Source organism: Rhinoderma darwinii, chromosome 10 (genome assembly GCF_050947455.1).
Source record: "Rhinoderma darwinii isolate aRhiDar2 chromosome 10, aRhiDar2.hap1, whole genome shotgun sequence".
Taxonomy (NCBI): domain Eukaryota; kingdom Metazoa; phylum Chordata; class Amphibia; order Anura; family Rhinodermatidae; genus Rhinoderma; species Rhinoderma darwinii.
The window spans coordinates 39,816,550-39,835,752 of NC_134696.1; the positions used below are offsets into that span (position 1 = coordinate 39,816,550).

The 19,203-nt window shown below is 39.5% G+C and overlaps 1 protein-coding gene and 1 long non-coding RNA gene across 2 annotated transcripts in view; one reads left to right on the forward strand and one right to left on the reverse strand.

The window, feature by feature from the left end:
- LOC142661391 (uncharacterized) overlaps positions 1-19,203 on the forward strand; it is a 60,685-nt gene that overhangs the window by 24,676 nt on the left and 16,806 nt on the right. The window contains exons 2-3 of the mRNA XM_075838773.1: positions 14,237-14,275; positions 15,267-15,395. Of these exons, the coding sequence (XP_075694888.1) occupies positions 14,251-14,275; positions 15,267-15,395 (154 nt within the window). The 5' untranslated portion in view covers positions 14,237-14,250. The remainder of the gene's footprint in view (positions 1-14,236; positions 14,276-15,266; positions 15,396-19,203) is intronic.
- Positions 658-12,784, reverse strand: LOC142661415 (uncharacterized). Its single transcript, XR_012850731.1, has 3 exons — positions 12,681-12,784; positions 10,538-10,646; positions 658-839 (listed from the first exon to the last, which is right to left on the reverse strand). It is a non-coding gene; the product is annotated as an uncharacterized LOC142661415 (long non-coding RNA).

A 19,203-nucleotide genomic window follows, 5' to 3' on the forward strand; every position in this document is an offset into this window, starting at 1 on the left:
GAAAACGTACTAGCACCGAGTAAATTACCAAACAAGAAGACGTCTTCTGATAGAACGGGGCGCCTTTTCCCCTAATATGAAAGGTAGCTACAAATGCAAACACAAAAGGTGCAAGTGTTGCTGTAATTTTAAAAATGTTAATACATTGCAGAGCAATATAACTGGAGAAAAATGTCATATCAATACATTTCTTACCTGCTCCTAAACACACGTGGTATATCTTATGGAATGCACTTGTCCATTGAGGTATATAGTGCGCTCCATCCAAACTTTTGCGAAAGAATTCAATAAAGAAAGATGGAATGTTACTAATGGGTATCTGACACTGTTTCTGAACACAAATACACAACTGCAATACATTTTTTACTTTACTCCATTCCCTATAGAAGAAATACCGGAGGGTGTACCAGATCGCTTTCAACAACTACGGAAACGTGAAATGTACTGGATCTTCAAAATTAATAGTTTGGACCGAATCAGAGTATAGAGAACAATTTTTAATTCCCCCTCTTTTTCCAATGAGTCGACTGCATCCACTAAGATACAGTACTGTGCAAAAGTTTTAGGCAGTTGTGGAAAAATGTTGCAAATTAAGAATGACGTGTTAATTATTTTTTTTATCAATTAACAAAATACAAAAAGAGAACTAACCACAGATCTTCTATGGATGTAGGCTTCCTCAAATCCTTCTGTCTCTTCATGTAATCCCAGACAGACTCGATGATGTTGAGATCAGGGCTCTTCGTGGGCCATATAATCAATTCCAGGGCTCCTTGTTCTTCTTTACGCTGCAGATAGTTTTTAATGACAATGGCTGTATGTTTTGCATCGTTGTCCTACTGCAGAATAAATTTGGAGCCAATCAGACGCCTTCCTGTTGGTATTGCATGATGGATAAGTATCTGCCTGTATTTCTCAGCATTGAGGACACAATTTATCCTGACCAAATCCCCAACTCCATTTGCTGAAATGCAGCCCCAAACTTGCAAGGAACCTCCACCCTGCTTCACTGTTGCCTCATTATTGTACCGCTCTGCAGCCCTTCGGCAAACAAACTGCCTTCTGTTACAGCCAAGTGTTTAAAATGTTGACTTATCAGTCCAGAGCACCTGCTGCCATTTTTTCTACCCCCATTTCCTATGTTTTCGTACATAGTTGAGTCACTTGGCCTTGTTCTTTTATGTACTTTTAAGCACCTACATGTGTACTATATACTTTATTGATAAGCAAATGAGCTATATCTAACAAAGTATCTTTTATATACTGTATCATATATTTTATGTATTTTTACTATCCAACATATTATCATGACACACAATTTGCTAAGCTAAAATATATTATTTGTTAACCTTAACTATAATTGCCTCTTAAGCAATTGCAATGTTTTAACCCCTTAAGGACACAGCCTGTTTTGGCCTTAAAGTGAACCTTTCACCTGCCCATACATGTGCATCTGAGTGCAGCATGTAATAGGCCGGGCTTCACAAACACTGTCTCATTTTAAAAAAAATCCTATCTTCCTCTGTTATTTACATATCGGTGCCGTTATATCTGGAGCCCCATATGTAAATAAAGCCCTGAACTGTCAATGGGGCATTTCTATTTAACTAAATGGCAAGGGGGTGTGATCTCTTCGCTCTGTCCAATCAGCTACGGACAGTGTAAGGGCGGCTTGCGCTGTGTTTGCTTCTCCGAGAACACACACAGAGTGAGAGAGTGATCTCTGCAGAACCACCAGTCTGTGTGTGTTCTCGCGGAAGGAAATACAGCTCAAGCCGCCCTCACACTGACCTTAGCTGATTGGACAGTGTCAGAGCGAAGAGATCACGCCCCTTTGCCATTTAGTTAGATAGAAACGCCCGATTGACAGTTCATGGGTTTATTTGCATATCGGGCGGCAAATATAACGGCACCGATATGTAAATAACAGAGAAAGATAGGAAAATATGTAAAGTGAGACAGTGTTTGTACAGTAGAAATCCCTGAGAAGTGACTCCATTTTGGAAACTATACCCCTCAGGGCATTCATATAGGGGTGTAGTGAGCATTTTGATCTCATAGTTTGTATTAAAATTAGGCAAGGGGTAATAGGAGAAAAACAACACACAATTTGTTACCCAATTTCTCCCGAGTACGGCAATGCCCCATGTGTGGCCCTAAACTGCTGTCTGGGCACATGACAGAGCTCAAAATGGAAGGTTTTTTGAGCGCAGATTTTGCTGGACTGGTGTACAAGCACCATGTCGCATTTGCAGAGCTCCTTTAGGTAACAGAGTAGAATTGTAAAACCCTGAGAAGTGACCTCATTTTGTAAACTACACCCCACAAGGCATTTATCATTTGCTTGGACATATGACAGGGCTTAGGAGTGAAAGAGCAAATGCCCAGGTGAGGTATATTTTGGTGATTTTTGCAGCATACGTCCACAATTGCAGGTCTCTGGGGTCAAATAGTAAAACCTACTGCCTTGATAACCCCTTAAGGCATTTTTTAAGGGGTGATGAATACCTATACGAGTATAGACCATTGTCATTCGCCAAACAATAATGCGTCCACACAAATCATAAAGCAAATATCAATACCTATACCAGACTGTGAAGACTACTAGTATATCCAGAAAATGAAACGCACATAGCACAAGTCCTGTACCATGACAATATAAAATAAACTTTATTGAAATATACATAACACATTGGCCATCAAAATATAAAAACAATATAGCACACAGTTAAAAAGGAGAGTATGGAGGAGCTGCGTGAATAATCCAATATATATGCTACCATACTATAAACATCCTGTGATGTGGTAACAAATGCAGATATCTATAGAAAAGATAATCATATAGATCAAGTATTTGGACAACAGAGGCACATAAATATATTTAGCACCTAACAGAAGAGCACACAATTGTGCATGCATATAAGAGTATACAGCTAGAGCTCCAAGTTGCACCCAAAACAAAGACCATGCTTTATAAATAAAGGATATTGCACAAACCCATGGACTGCATGATAGGAAGCACGCAGGAACACTCCACACTGACCGCCCCCGACGCACGTTTCGCCGTCAGCTTTCTCAAGGGATATTTTTCATAACTATTCTAGTAGTTGTACTAAGTTTTAACTGAGTAAGCACTGCATTCACAGGGTTATCCAGATCCCATATTATCTTAAACTCCACTTTATATAGCGTTAATTGTCTTGCTTTTAAGTTCCAGTATCAACTACTCTAGGAGTTGTACTAACACTTTTTCAGCATGTCAATTCCCATATTCCCATACCATTAGAGTAGCATTATATCTTTCCACTTAGAGAAATTCTCACTCCTCCTCATCCCTTATTGTGCCAGCACTGTGGTAAGCATATCATGAGTCAACGTAGCCTCGATCTCTCCTGATCTCATTACTACAACCAGTCTCGATAGTATAGCTTACCCCCCCCCGGTCTCTTGGCGAAAAAGGAGGACATGCTACTGAACAAGAATGTAACAGATCACTACAACTGCAGATACTAATTATCCCAACATATAATCATACCATCACAGACCTCCTTTTGTAAACTGTAGGAGATATACATTTTAATGTGAAGGCAGATATAATTTATCAATAGCTAGGAAATTTCTAGCATCCCACTATTGTGTCCAAGTTATCGGCATATAGTCAAAGTTTCATGTGCAAGAATGTATCTATTGTATCACCCCATTATCGCTTGTTTTATACCTACCGTAAAATATACAGTTCAGGCCAAAGACTGACACAAATTTTGGTTTTCACAAAATTTGCTGCTTCAGTTTTTATAGTGGCAATTTGCATTAACACTAAATTGTAATGAAGAGTGATAAGATGAATTGCAAATAATTGCATAGTCATTTCTTGCCAAGAAAATTAACGCAATCACAAAAACCCCATTTCCACTGCATTTTAGCCCTGCAGCAAAATGACCTAACATCATTTCAGTGATCTCCTCGTTAGCCCAGGAGAAAGTGTTAATGAGGACAAGGCAGCTGATATCACTCTGTCATGCTGCTTGAATTATAAGAGCAGACTTGTTGCTTTAAAAGAGGGATGGTGTTTGAAATCAAAGTCTTCTTCTGTTAACCATGGTTACCTCCAAGGAAACACATGCAGTTATATTTGCTTTGCATCAGAAGGGCTTTATAGGCATGGACATTGTTGCCTGTAAGATTGCCCCTATATCAATTATTTATCGGATCATCAAGAACTTCAATGAGAGAAGTTCAATTGCTCTGAAGAAGGCTTCAGCGCACCCAAGAAAGTCCAACAAGTTCCAGGACCATCTGCTAAAGAGGATTCAGCTACGGAATCGGTTCAACACCAGTACAGGGCTTGCTCAGGAATGGCAGCAAGCAGGCGCCAGTGCATCTGCACACACAGTGAGACGAGGGCTTTTGGAGGCTGGCCTGGTGTCAAGAAGGACAGCAAATAAGTCAATTCTCCCCTAGAAAAACATCACGGACAGACTGACAATCTGCAGGAAGTTCAGGGATTGGACTGCAGAAGACTGGGGTAAAGTTGTTTTCTCTAAAGAAGCCACTTCAGACTATTTGGGACATCTGGAAGAATGATTGTCCGGAGAAGAAAAGGTGAGCGCTACCTGTCCTGTGTCATGCCAACAGTAAAGCATCCTGACACCATTCATGTGTGGGGTTGCTTTTCATCCAAGGGAGTGGGCTCACTCACAATTTTGCCTAAGAACACTATCATGAATAAAGAATGGTATCTAAACATCCTACAAGAGCAACGTCTCCCAACGATCCAGGTGATCCCAATTTGGTGATGAACAATGCTTTTTTCCACCATGTTACAAAGCAAAAGTGATAACTATGTGGCTCAGTAAACAAAACATTGTCATTTTGGTCAGGAAATGCCCCAGATCTCAATCATATTCAGAACCTGTGGTCAGTCCTCAAAAAGCAGATGGACAAGCATAAACTCCAAGCGCTGATTAGGCTAGAATGGGTTGACATCAGTTAGGATTTAGCCCAGAAGCTGATATCCAGCATGCCAGGATGAATTACAGAAGTTTTTTTAAAAACAAAGTAAAAATTGTGAAATGCTTATAATTTTACTTCAGTATACCATAGAAACATCTAACTAAAAGATCTAAAACACTGAAGCAGCAATCTTTGTGAAAACCAAATGTTGTGCCAGTCCAAAAACTTTTGGCCTGGTCTGTACATACATAGAAAGAAATCGGGTGTCTCTCGTTCCTATTCAGAGTCTCAACATTTTAATTCCATAAAGAAATAGAATTTAAAAAAATTGCTGCTAAACTTACAAGCATTCTAAGGTCCTAAAAAATTAGAATGACTTTTAAAAAACAATGCTAACATAAAGTAGACATATGGTACATGTTAATTATTAACTATTTTGTGTGGTGTGACTATCTGTCTTACAAGAACAAAATATCAAATTTTAAAATGTATTCATTATAAATTAACACAAATCATATAAATAAAAATTAACATTAAGTACAATGTGTCACAAGAAACAATCTCAGGGGCAACTGGATGACAAAAAGTGTTCCAAAGTTATCACCACATTAAGAGACACGTGTCAGATTTGAAAAAATGGGCTGCGTTATGAAGTCCAAAAAATGCTTCCCAAAGGGGTTAAGCAAACACTTGTGTTTTTATAATATTAGTTTTTCTTCTTTTGTAATATCTCTTGTGGGATGTAACTAAACACATAGAACCCTTACACAGTACCCTCAGCTATATCGGGAGTTCCTCAAACTTTCATTCTGAGATAAAGGTTATAGCTTGTCAGTATGACAGTACTTGAAAAAGTTCTCAAATCAGTTTGCTTCCATTCTGCAGTAACAAGCAAACCACGGATTACTGAGTTAATAAATATCCACCCTGGCTGAACGTTATTACTACTCATAGAAGTGCATATTCCTAGAAAACACACTACTTAAAAACTGAACCAAGCTAAAGAGGTTAAGTGTGCATGTCATCCAGTAGTTCCAGTAATATTAGTTTCCTTGAAAACCCGGGTTGAAATTATACCTTTATACGCTTATAATTTATATGGTCTTTCCCAAATAAATGGGAATTAGTATGACAGCAAATAAATGGGAATTAGTATGACAGCAACTTAAAGGGCCTGTCCAATACGTAGGGTACCACCTCTGAGAGAGATCTCTCATACTCTCACCTATCATGAGTCTGACCTGTGTTCTACCAGGTGAGTTGGATGCTTGGCTGTTTCCATAACTCTCATAAACTTGAATAGGGGCAAGTACGATCATGTGTGAATACGATACCCACACGGTGCAAGCCTAGAAGCAAAGGAGCACCTAGAGGATTTTGGGGCCTCCTTTTTTTAGAATATATTTTAGGCACCATGTCAGGTTTGAAAAGGTCTTGTGGTGCCAAAACAGTGGAAACTCCCCAAAAGTGACACGGTTGTGGAAACTATATACCTCAAGGAATTTATCTAGGGGTATAGTACACTACACATTTTGACCCAACAGGTATTTTGCTATATTTATTGGAGTTTGTCTGTGAAAATAAAAATCCCCCATATTCGGTAATAAACTGCTGTTTGGACCCACGGCAGGGCTCAGAGCGAAAGGAGCGCCATTTGGATTTTGGAGCGCAGATTTTGCTGGATTGGTTTTCATTGCCATGTCGCGTTTGCAAAGCCCCTGATAGACCAAACATTGGAAACCCCCCAAAAGGGACCCCATTTTGGAAACTACACCCCTCAAGGAATTTTTCTAGGGGTATAGTTAGCATTTTGACCCCACAGTTTTTTTTTTTTGCTGAATTTAGTGGAATTAGACTGTGAAAATGAAAATCTACTTTTTTTCTGAAAAAACATAGAAATGTTTAATTTTTACTGTGAATAAAGGAGAAAAAGAACCCCAAAATGTGTAAAGCATTTTCTTCTGATTACAGCAATACACCATATGTGGTAATAAACTGCTGTTTGGACCCACAAACTGATCCTATTTGCGAAGCTACACCCCTTAAGTAATCTATCTAGAGGTATAGAAAGCATTTAGACCCCACAGTTCTTTTGCAGAATTTATTAGAATTAGGCCGTGAAAATGAATATCAAAATTTTTCCACAAAATTTTTTTATTTTTTCATTTTCACAAAGGATAAAGGAGAATAAACACCCCAACCTTTGTAAAGCATTTCTCCTAAGTACGGCAATACCCCACGTGGTCATAAATGTTTTTTCATTAGAAATTAATTAACCCTTTCAGGACTGATTCACGTTCGTGTAAATCCGCCCTTAGAGTCACGCTGAGGGCGGATTTACACGAACGTGATATACGTCCGTGCAACGCGCATGGACCTTTATTACTCTATGGGGCAGTGCAGACTGTCAGTGATTTTTGCTCAGCGTGAGTCCGCTGCGTAAAACTCACGACAGGTCCTATATTTCTGCGTTTTTCGCGCACCACACGCAGGCACTTCCATGGGACGCGCGTTATTCGCGCAACAGCAGTCAAAAGTATGTTTGGAAACAGAAAAGCACCACATGCTTTTCTGTTTACAAACATCCAAATGGAGTGTCATAATGATGGCGGCTGTGCGAAAATCACGCAGCCGCACATCCTATGTGATGACACACGGAGCTGTTAAGTGCCTTTTGCGCACGCACACGCTCGTGTAAATCCGCCCTGACAGAAAGCCTATTAGGACCAGTTTCTGGCTGGTCCTCATAGGCTTCCGTGCATGGCAGACACAGAGGCCGTTGTGTGGCCTCTGGTTTTGCCATGACAACTGACGGCAGCACCCGAAATCAGTCCCCGGGAAAATTTGTTGTAGCAACAAACTTTCCCTGCGATCACATGATCGGGACTTGAACCAATCAGGTCCCGATCATGTGTCCAGGACCAGAGGCAGGGGTTAACAGCACGATCCGGGTGTCAGCGCTACTCTGAGACACCCGATCCCGCTTTTAACACCCACCGTAAATTCACGTTGGCACTGCACAGAGCCCAACAAGCGCCAAAGTGAATTTACTGTGGGCGGTCGGTAAGTGGTTAATATCTTCTCAGTTATCTTTCTGCCTTTATTGTTCCAGTGCTAACTAGTGATCAAGGACCTTACATACATCAAAATTTGAACGTTAAGTTCTATATATAATGTTTATGATTTATTTTTTTAGGTACCAGTTCAGTTCTGAAGTGGTTTTGAGCATCTTATATATTACAAACCCCCATAAAACATTTAGTCCCAGCCTAAACATTTTAAAAACTGGACCCCTCAAAGTATTATAAACAGCATTCAATAAGTTTCTTAACCCTTTAGGCGTTTCACAGGATTTAAAGCAAGGTAGAAGTGACATTTACAAATTTATTTTTTTTGTAAGAAAATCGTTTTTAAAAAAAATTGTAAATAGAATGTTTTACCTGAGAAACGCAACTCAATATTTTTCCCTGGATTCTGCAGTTTTTAGAAATACCCCACAAGTGGCCCTAGTCCGCTAATGGACTGAAGCACCGACCTCAGAATCAAAGGAGCACCTAGAGGATTTTGTTGCCTCCTTTTCATTAGAATATATTTTAGGCACCCTGTCAGGATTGGAGAGGTCTTGTGGTGCCAAAATAATGGTAAAACCCCCAATTTGGGAAACTACAACCCTCACGGAATTTATCGAGGTGTATAATGAGCATTTAGGCCCCACAGTTTTTTTGCTGCGTTTTGTGGAATTAGGCTGTGCAATTGAAAATCACATATTTTTTCAATAAAAGGTACACATTTTTAATTTTTACAAGGAATGAAGGAGAAAAGCACCCCAACATTTTAAAAACAATTTCTCCCGATTATGATAATACCCCATATGTGGTCATAAACTGCTGGTTGGAAAAACGGCAGGGCTCAGAAAGGGAGGAGCACTATTTGGCATGTAGATTTTGCTGGATTGGATTCTGTGCTCCATGTCGCATTTTCGGAGCTTCTGAAGTACCAGTACAGGGGAAACCCCTTAAAAGTGACCCCATTTTGGAAACTAGACCCCTTGAGGAATTCATTGTAGTTTCCATGGGGTGCATGCAACCTTTTGATCAGTTTTGATTCTATTTTTATGAGGCGTGGTGACTGAAAAACAGCAATTCTACTATTGTTTTTATACCAATTATGTATAGTTTTTTGTTTGGTTTGTTTTTTAATAATGAAATACTGATAAGGGAAAAAGGGGGATTTTTACTTTTATTACTCTTAAACTTATATTGTATTTTTTTTATACAACTTTTTTTGTACTTTTTTTTTTACTTGAAGGCAGGAGGCCCTGATCGCAATTCAAATACACGGCACTACATGCATAGTGCAGTGTATTAGAGCTGCCAGCCACTCACTGACAGCAAGCACAGTGGGTCCTGACTTTATCAGGACCCACTAGGCTTCCGTAGATGGCATAGCCGGAAGGGCATTGTTAGGCCTCTGGTTGCGATAGCAACCATCTGCGCCCGCAATAATGTAGCGGGACGTCAATGGTGTTTTAACCCCTAAGAAGCTGCGATCGCTATCGGTCCCTGTACACCGAGCTGTGATAGCCTGCTGTCGGAAATACCAGGTATCACAGCTCAAACACACGCCGGGGAAAGATGGCGCTGTATGAAATCAGGTGAGTAATATTACTGAGCTGAGCGCGAATGATGCGCTCAGCACGAAGTAATAGTAGTGAGCTAAGTGGGAAGAGGTTAAAGAGGATTCTTTCAACAGAGTATGCGGGTCTATGTAAAGGCATCATAGTATGGGGACAGGTCCGCTCTCCTATTAGCCAAGACGGATGTATTCATGAGAGGGGCGATCCCTCTGCCCGTTTTGGGGGTGATTAACAGCTGGCTGCCGTGTATCTGTATACACAGCATCCCATCAATTCCTGTAAGGAGGGCGGGGGGAGGTGGAGAGAAGCGGGGGGCACACCCTCAGGAACATACTCGTAATTATGAGTCCAGTGTAATTTTTGACCACTCCTATTAGCTAAACTGCAAAATGTTTTTTGTTTTTTTGCATAGGGCAGCATTATCTGATGGCAAACCTGCTTTATTTCTAATAATTGTTATCATTGTGCACACAGGATATTCAATAAGGTCTAATAGGTTATTTGATAATAATTACAGAAGAAATAGACTTAAGTGGCAAGTGATTGACTAGAAAGTCATCTCCAAATGGGGTTGGCTTCTGCTGCAGCGACCACAACATTTTAGCGTTAGCATCGAGTTAAACCCCCAAGATGAGTCAACTGAGCAGTAGCCACAGTAACATAATATCTTCCATACAAAAAACATTCTCAGTGGCTATCCCATTTTGATTTTGTGTAAATCAGAATTATTCAGCAGTTTCCACATTGACAGTATTGCCTGAGGCTGCTGAGACCTAAGCATAACAATTACCTTTTACCGGCAGAAGTCAAATAGTTCGGGATGTGAAATACCAGTTTTCTCGATTCCTGCTTGGGCATATTGCAAATGTACAATGACATACCGTACTTTATAACTTGGGAACTCCCATTTCTCGTAACCACTAACATATAAAAGAGAAGGTATCTCACCGACTAAACACTTGGCACAGACTGCTAAACATTGTCCAGGGAAAGCAGCTTTTCAAAATAATTCACAGCGAGCAGTGTATCAACTTCCGGTTTCTCCTTTCATAGAGAGCTGTAAGGTAAGAAAATATTGATATATCTCTATCTATAAATATGAATTAACTTATATCTAACAATCTAATATCTATCTGTCAATCTAATATATATCTATCAATCTAATATCTATCTGTCAATCTAATATCTATCTATCTATCTATCTATCTATCTATCTATCTATCTATCTATCTATCTATCTATCTATCTATCTATCTATCTATCTATCTATCTATCTATCTATCTATCTATCTATCAAGCTAATATCTATGTCTTTGTATTAATAGAGGCTCAATATGTTTATGATTGATATTTGTACTAGAGGATCTATGTGTAGAGCGGAGCCCCTGGTACCCTGTATAAAACCTGTACCTTAGCCCCGACCCATACCACACTCACCTAACAACCACAAAGATGTAGCATTACAAGCTGCCTTATACAAATATGTACACTGGTATAAATAAATGAATGAGGAAATTAACACTTAAAAGGGTTTTCCAGGACTTTTATATTGGTGGCCTATTCATAGGATAGGTAATCAATATCAGATCGGTGGGAATCCGACTCCCAGCACCCCTACCAATCAGCAAACTGCAGGGGCCGCAGCAAGAATTGTTGCGACCTAAGGATAGGTCATCAATAGAAAACCCCTTTAAGCCTTTCAAGACCAAGGCTTTCTGATGCCTGAATGTCCACAGAAAATTTACAGCTTTCGGAATACCACATTTTAAGGCCCCATGCACACAATCGTATTTTCCCCACCCGTAAATACCTGCGTAAATACGGGTCCTGTATTTACGTACTCGTTTTCTCAGCACTGTACTGATCACCAGCCCCTTTTCTCTATCCAGCTCTGATCAGCAGCCTCTTCTCTCTATCAGTGCTGGATAGAGAGAAGGGGCAGCCCTTTCGGGTAGAGTTTCTGCAGCAGAACGCACCGATAGAAAGAAAAAGAAGTTCATACGTAACCTGGCCATTGTCTTGGTGATGCATTCCTCTTTTGACATCCAGTCCGACCTCCATGGATGACGCGGCAGTCCATGTGGCCACTGCAGCCTGTGATTGGCTGCAGCGGTCACATGGGATGAAACGTCATCCCAGGCGGTCGGACTGGAGGAAGAAGCAGGGAGTTCTGAGTAAGTATGAACTTTTTTTTGTTGAAGGAAACGTTACAAATCTATATTGTGAGCGCCGCTCATGGCACTCACTGTCCAGCGGTAGTCACTGTCCAGGGTGCTGAAAGAGTGCCGATCAGTGCAGCCCCTATGCTCTATCCAGCACTGATCGTTTAACTCTTTCAGCACCCTGGATAGTGACTACCGCTGGACAGTGAGTACCATGCGTAGCAATGCTCCCGTAATTACGGCTGCACACACGTTGCCACCCGTAATTACGGGAGCCCCATAGACTTCTATGGGCCTGCCCGTGCCGTAATTACGGCCTGAAATAGGACATGTTCTATATTTTTCAACGGCCCGGGCACCTTCCCGTAAGCACACGGGAAGGTACCCGTGGCCAATAGAAGTCTATGGGCCCATAATTACGGTCATTTTTACGTTCATGTACATGGGGCCTAAGGGTGAATATTTTATTTTTTTTCATACTTTGGCCAAATTTGGGGCACGAATTGTGTTGTTGTTGTTTTTGTCATGTGGTATGAAGGCAGAAATAGTATATTTTCATTTTTCAAAGTTTTGTGTAACAGTAAATTTGCTTTATTTTTTTCTTTTTGGAATTTTATATAACTTGCTTAACCGGACAAAATAATCCCTACACTCTCCCGTGTGTAATACTAAATATGTGCACCACGTACATCATCACTTTAACAATGAAGAACAAAGGTCACAATTTTTTCCACTGTGCCTCCTGCCTTTATGTGCTACAGTATGTGGGATCTGTAAATGGGTGCAAAGCACCCATGTGCAGAAATTGTTATTGCAAGTATAATAACATAGAGGTAGGGCTTAGAGATAAAAAACAAAAAGATCCTCTAGAGTGATACTGTATATGCTGGTAGTATCTTTTATTTGTAATTGAGTTGTAATCGACTCACCTGGTGGAGTTGTGCAGGGTCGTCAGCACAACTTAACTTTGTTGCTCGTCTGATATAGTTTCCGGTACACTGTGCTAGCCTCTGGAGCAGACCCACGGTGGATTCCTTCTATGCTGGAGTTTTCTCGACGTGGTCAACAAACATGAATGACTGGGAAAAAAAAGTACTCCTTGCATCGGGCGCTTCTGTGTAGCCGTGGTAATCACCGCATCAGTTACACAGAAGCGCCCGATGCAAGGAGCACTTTTTTTCCCAGTCATTCAACATAGAGGTAGGGTTAGGGAAACAAAAACTCTATTATAGGCATTTGATAATTTTGTGGATTTGATGTAACAGATTCTAGATTGTAGATGTAATATTATATGTGTCCATGTCAAATGTGTCCCTGTCACAAAAAAGGTGGAGGTGTTAGAAAAAAAAATATTTCACAGACTTCTTTATTTGTTTTTATTTATTTATTTCTTATTTTTAATTTAAAAAAAATTCTTGGAAGCTGGGATAACTTGATGTATCCCAACATTCCTCTGTATGCAGATCGCATATAATAGTTATCTAATGCCCGCTGGCCATTAGATTACTATTAGCAGTTATCGGCTTACTAGGGATTTCTGGGCATGTTTCTCTCCCCATCAAACTGTTTTAAGCCGGTGACGTCATCAAGCCGCCACAGGTTTCCATGTCATTGACCCAAATGAAGGAAGGAAGCCTCTGCTTTCAGGTCCCATTGCAGTACACAGCACTCACTGTGTTTATTTTGTGAAGGAAGGCTAATCATTTCAGATCCCTGTCACTTCAGGAGGATCGGACCGACACAGTGTCAGCCTGATCACCTTAATGGCAGAGCACTATGCAGCGTGATCAGCCATTAAAGAGGATCACGTCTATGTATGCCGCTGCAGCATAAGGTATATAGACGTAAGTAGTGAGATGGATGATGTGAGAAGGCTAAAGGGGTTTTCCCATTATAGTAGGATACAATATTGCTAAGATATGCCATCACTTACTGATTAGGGGGTTCAGCTGGGGCTACATCGCAAGTTAAGTATTATGTGGCTCCTTCCCAGCCACCCACTCTGCAGGGAACTAGCGATATGCCATCATTGTTGTTGATTCAACCGCAGAACTGTCTCTTCAGTTGACGTTAGGCTATATTTTTTAATGAATATTTAGCACATTGAGAAAGTTCAATGGAATCAATGGAGGAATTGCATTGAAAAAATAAGTTAATTAAGAATGCCATATTTATGTGGCGTGCCAACAATTCCGACACATAGACAATTTTAGTGTGTGAAAAAGGAACGTGGCCTCCCAAATGCACAGGCAGTGTTTATTGATATGTGAATCACGTATTCTGCAGCTCTGTTCGGAATATAACCCATATACTGTAGTAAGGGATATCTGGCTGTGTTATCTGCCTGCCCATTAACATGCATTTTCATAAAACCATCTATATCTATTGTCACCTGTATTGTTTGTGGGTATAGCAGCTATTCTAAAGGGAAGTGACATATAATGCAGGTAACAGAAAATTAACTCAATGTTATTGTATTGTTTAGATTATTACAAGAAGATGTCTGGATTTATGCTAACAACAGGTAAGTGTTAACTCAGTTTGGTTTATTAAATGACACGGCTGACAAGTTCATCAAGAAAGTAGGGAGCCAGGCGGTAAAACATACAGAAAATAGGGACCATAGTTATATCTTGTTGATCGAGAAGAAGGTCAAAAATTATTAGAAAGCAAGGTACAAATTGGCCTAAAATGGGAAAATCCTTATTGATCCTAAGGGCCAATCTAACTGTGCAAACATTCAATAAAAGTGAAGGTTTAATTATACACTCAAAAATGTCATGTGTGGCTAGGTTATAGGGTACCAATTCCCCCTTTTAGCTTTATCACTCTAGGCTGTAATGTTTCCTCAGTCCTCCTCTTCTCCGCGCTGCTGCTGATATGATTTATTTTCAGTCACCGCACTGTGCAACATTTGAGAGAGGATGTAACTGCAAGATCAATCACTAGAAACAGCAGTCTGTGTGCTGGGAGCTTCTACTGGAAGAACCTGACTACAGAGAATACTGTTTGTAGTCAGAATCCACTAAGAACATTATTCTGTACACAACTAGGAAATACACCCAGGAGTGAAACAGGACTAAGGAGGCTGTATATTACAAAGTGGCAGATTTTTAGATCTTATAGCATTATATTTTATTGCATATAAAGCCAACTGACAGTATGGTTTTGGGCTGTAGGAGGAAACAGGAGTGCCTGCGGCCTCCTCACCCGGCGAAAATGGGTTTTGGTGATCCCTGTACTCGATATAGGTGCGGGTCCCAGAGCTGGGACTCGTATCAATCAGACATTTATGGCATATCCTATGGATATGCCATAAATGTCTAAGTTGGGAATAGGCCTTTAATACAGATAATGCCAGTCGGAATTGAACACACTGATCTAGTACTTGCTAGATAACCTGAGCATGTTATTATATTTATGACTAGTCTGGTATTTGGCCACTTCCCATGTAGAGCAAAAGCTGGAAAACTGGTGAGTAGCACAATTGTAATTCTAATTTTATCTGATTACAGAACCTTTCATAGGGACAAAAGGATTTATACAGATTTTGAAAAAAGAATTGAAAATTCTGAATTTCCAAAAAGATCTTCTGATTGCTCACCCAGAAGAGTCCACTGCCATTTTTGAATCCGATGCGGAATGTAAGTTTTCGTTATCATGTGCTTTTAATATTGACCTTAAAAAAGTAGGGGAAAATCTTAAAATTGAAATTCATACAAAGTAGAGATGGGCTAAATTTAAAAACTTGATTTTGCCAGTGCTTTGCCACATGCAAAATAAATATATTTTCATGTCTTTTATTTCTGTCCTATTGGTTACAGTGAAGGTATTATAGCAGTTATTATGAAGGTATTACAAACATATTATGGCATGGGCTTGATTGGCGCCCCAGCTTGTGCAGCCAAAAATCAAGCTTTTATGCCACTATTTGTCAATTTAACTCATTGCAATTGATTATAGGGGAAATCTCATAGAAAATGTGTGTGTCCTTTTTATCCATTCTTACTAACCATCTGTCCCCTGAAGACACTGCTATATACAGTGAAACGTAAGGAGGGTGGAATGTGAATTAACATTTTAAATCACAAAATCATGCCAGACTGCTACTTGTGAAATAAGAGTCTACATACAGTGTACTAGCATTGCGGGAGCAGCGGCTATGGGCTCAGCTTTTCTCCTGCAGCGTTCTGCAACAATGTATCCACTCAGGAGGGATGCTATACATGGTAGATACTAAGAATAGATACAAGTAGATAGTCTATGATTGTCTTTTAACCCCTTAACAACTGCCCGCTGTCTTTTGACGATGAGCGGTCCAGTTCCCCAGTCTACAGCGACGTCTTTTGGGGTCGCTGTAGAAAAGGCATATGAGCGCTCCTGGGAACTGTAACTAAGAGCTCCTGAACTTAGAGAAGCCTTCTGAGTACAGTTGGGATTGGAAAAAACTTCAACCTCAGCTGTTAAACCCTATGATCGTGGCATGGGGAAACCCGGTGAAGCAATCATAGACTGGAGGAACCCTCTGCAGTCTAGAAAGGATCCCAGGGCTGTCTGATCAGTATGTGCTGTCCTAACAGCAGCCAGTGTCAAAGTGACACAGTGTAATGTATTAGCATGCAGGGGTTTGTAAATAAAGTTATCCCTTCATGCAATAAAAAAAAAAACATGTAACAAAAAAAAAATTTCATTATTTTTCCTATGCATTACATAAAAATCCCTACACGTATTAGGCATCTACACGACCGTAATAACCTGAATAATTAAGTTAACAGGTTATTTTGCGTGAAATGTGAATGTGTTAAAAAAAATAAACAAAAAAACAATGCTGAAAATCGTTTTTTTTCTATATTCACGACTAAATAATAAATTATATAGCTTACACGGTACATTTTTTTCGACCCCCCCTAACCACGCAGAAAAAAAATACAGATTCTCCCGCATAAAACAAGGCTTCAAATAGCCACATCAATGAAAAATTTAAAAGTTATGGCTGTTGATAGGCAAAGAGGCAAAAATGAAAAAAATTTAGCTGGTCATTTCAGGCCTGGTCATTAAGCGGTCAATGATGAGCATGTTATCTATAATAAATTGACATAAAGAAATAAAGAAATATATATACCTTTTAAAATGATTGATTAAAGGTTCATTCTTATAAATTAACTGTTTAGCCCTCATCTATTGGGTTCTTCATTGGCTTGTATTATGACAACCCATTAGGAAATACAAGTGTATGTTCATCCCCCCCCCCCACACTGAATAACTAGAGACAATTGACAAATTTGCTTGAATATCCCTCTCACCCAATGCTGACTATATAGATATTGCAAGGGAGTGACCATATTTGAAAAACTTTTTTTTTTTTAATAACTGTATCCTCGGCACTAATTGGATCTATGCATTTTAGTATCGCACTGTGTAAGCAAAATATGTCACATTCTTGGGTCAGTTTGACACTTTATGAGCACTATTTGCTCTATGTAAGCACAGTATGGCTCTATTTAGGAAAATAATGTCACTCTCTGGGTATTGATTTAAACTATGGGGCCAAAACAATGTGAGTACTGTTTGTTGTCATATGATCACTGTATGGCACTAGACAAAGTATGGCATGCTGGGCAATGTATTGTGCACTATGTATCTGGACTATGTATGGCAGTATATGGGAACTTTATGTACCATTGATACTTGTAATTTAAAGGGAGCTAATAGCAAGAATAGTCAAGTAACAGTCCAAATTCAGTGCACAGATAAGTGGCAACAGTTTGTAGTAAAAAGCAAAGACATGGTCAGGAATCAAACCAAGTTCAGTACACAGATAAGCGGCAACAGTTTTTAGTAAGTAAGTTTTTAAGTAAGGCAACAATTAACTAGACCAGAGGCAGAAGGCTCAATAGATGGGAAGAAGGAAAGAGGCTGGCACTACCAAAACCGCACAGTCGGAATAGGAGTTGAAATATGGCTTGCTTACTGTTGGATGATTGCAGGTAAATTGCCACGGAGTTGCTCTTCGAAAGAATAGCACAAAAAGCTGGATATATATGTAGAGGAATGATCGAGGCACTCACCGAAACTGGCAAAAAATTCGTTCTTTATTACAAAAGAGGATCTAGGTCAGGATGTGGAAATGCCTACGGCCGTTTCACGTGCTGGTACACGCTTTCTCAAGGCCCTAGCGTCACTTCCTTCACCTGCCTTTTTATACACAAATTAGTACACATTGTTACATAACAAAAAATTAAAAAAGACAGGGAAATGCACAGTATACTTTGATGGTTCATACAGCTGGTACATTCTAGTCTTAGAATATCAAAATTACAATACCAAATACTCTAAAAACAAATAGGTTCATGTTAAAAACGAACTCAGATCATTCCGATCATTGAGACCGAGCGGTCCTAGTGCACCTGTCAGAGAAATAATCTCTGCCTCTCTCTGCAGCAAAGATTTGTGTCTGTCTCCTCCTAACACCAATGGCTGAATGTGAACAATACCCACAAATCGCATACATCGAGCGTTATTTTCATGTTTCTCCTGCATATGTTGTATCAACCTAGGGCATCCCTCACATGTATTTAGTGATCTTATATGTTCACGAAATCTTACATACATAGGTCGTATAGTTTTTCCTATATAAAATCTACCACAATCGCAAATTACTGCATAAACAACATATTGAGTCCTACAGGTTATTAATCCATTAATTTCAAACGTAATGCCCCCTAAATTCAGGTTCCTTGTACGTATTATGGAATTGCAATAATTGCATTGACCACATCTGTGGTTACCCTTTGGACTATTAGCTGTCAACCAATTCTCTTTGCACTTCTCTTTTTGGGAAAAACGTCCCCTGACTAAAATATCTTTTAAATTTTTACATCTACGAAAGGATACAATTGGTTTCCTAATTGCTACTTCCATAAGTAATGGATCATTCTCAATTAGGTGCCAATTGTTTCGAATACTTGTTCGGATAACATCACTCATTGGGCTATAACCGAAGGATAGAACAAATCTCTGATCTTTTTTCATAGGAGTTTTTCGACTATGTTTTTTATGATGGAATAACGATGTTTGTTTAATTTCACTAGCTCTATTTAAAGCATCTTTTACCAATTGTACCGGATAACCTCTTGCTTCCAACTTTTGACTCATCTCATCTGCCTGTTTATAAAATGTCAAGTCACTACTATTAATTCGTCTTAGACGTAAAAATTGAGCATAAGGTAAAGATTTAGTTATATGTCTAGGGTGATAACTATCATACCGCAACAATGTATTAGTGGCTGTTGGTTTTCGATAACCTTTAGTCTGAATTACTCCCTCCTCTATTGTTACATATACATCCAAAAACTCAATTTCTTGATTACCAAATTTATGTGTAAAACTCATATTTGACGAATTTGCATTCAGGTATTTTACAAAGTCTAGAAACTCCTGCTGGGTACCAGA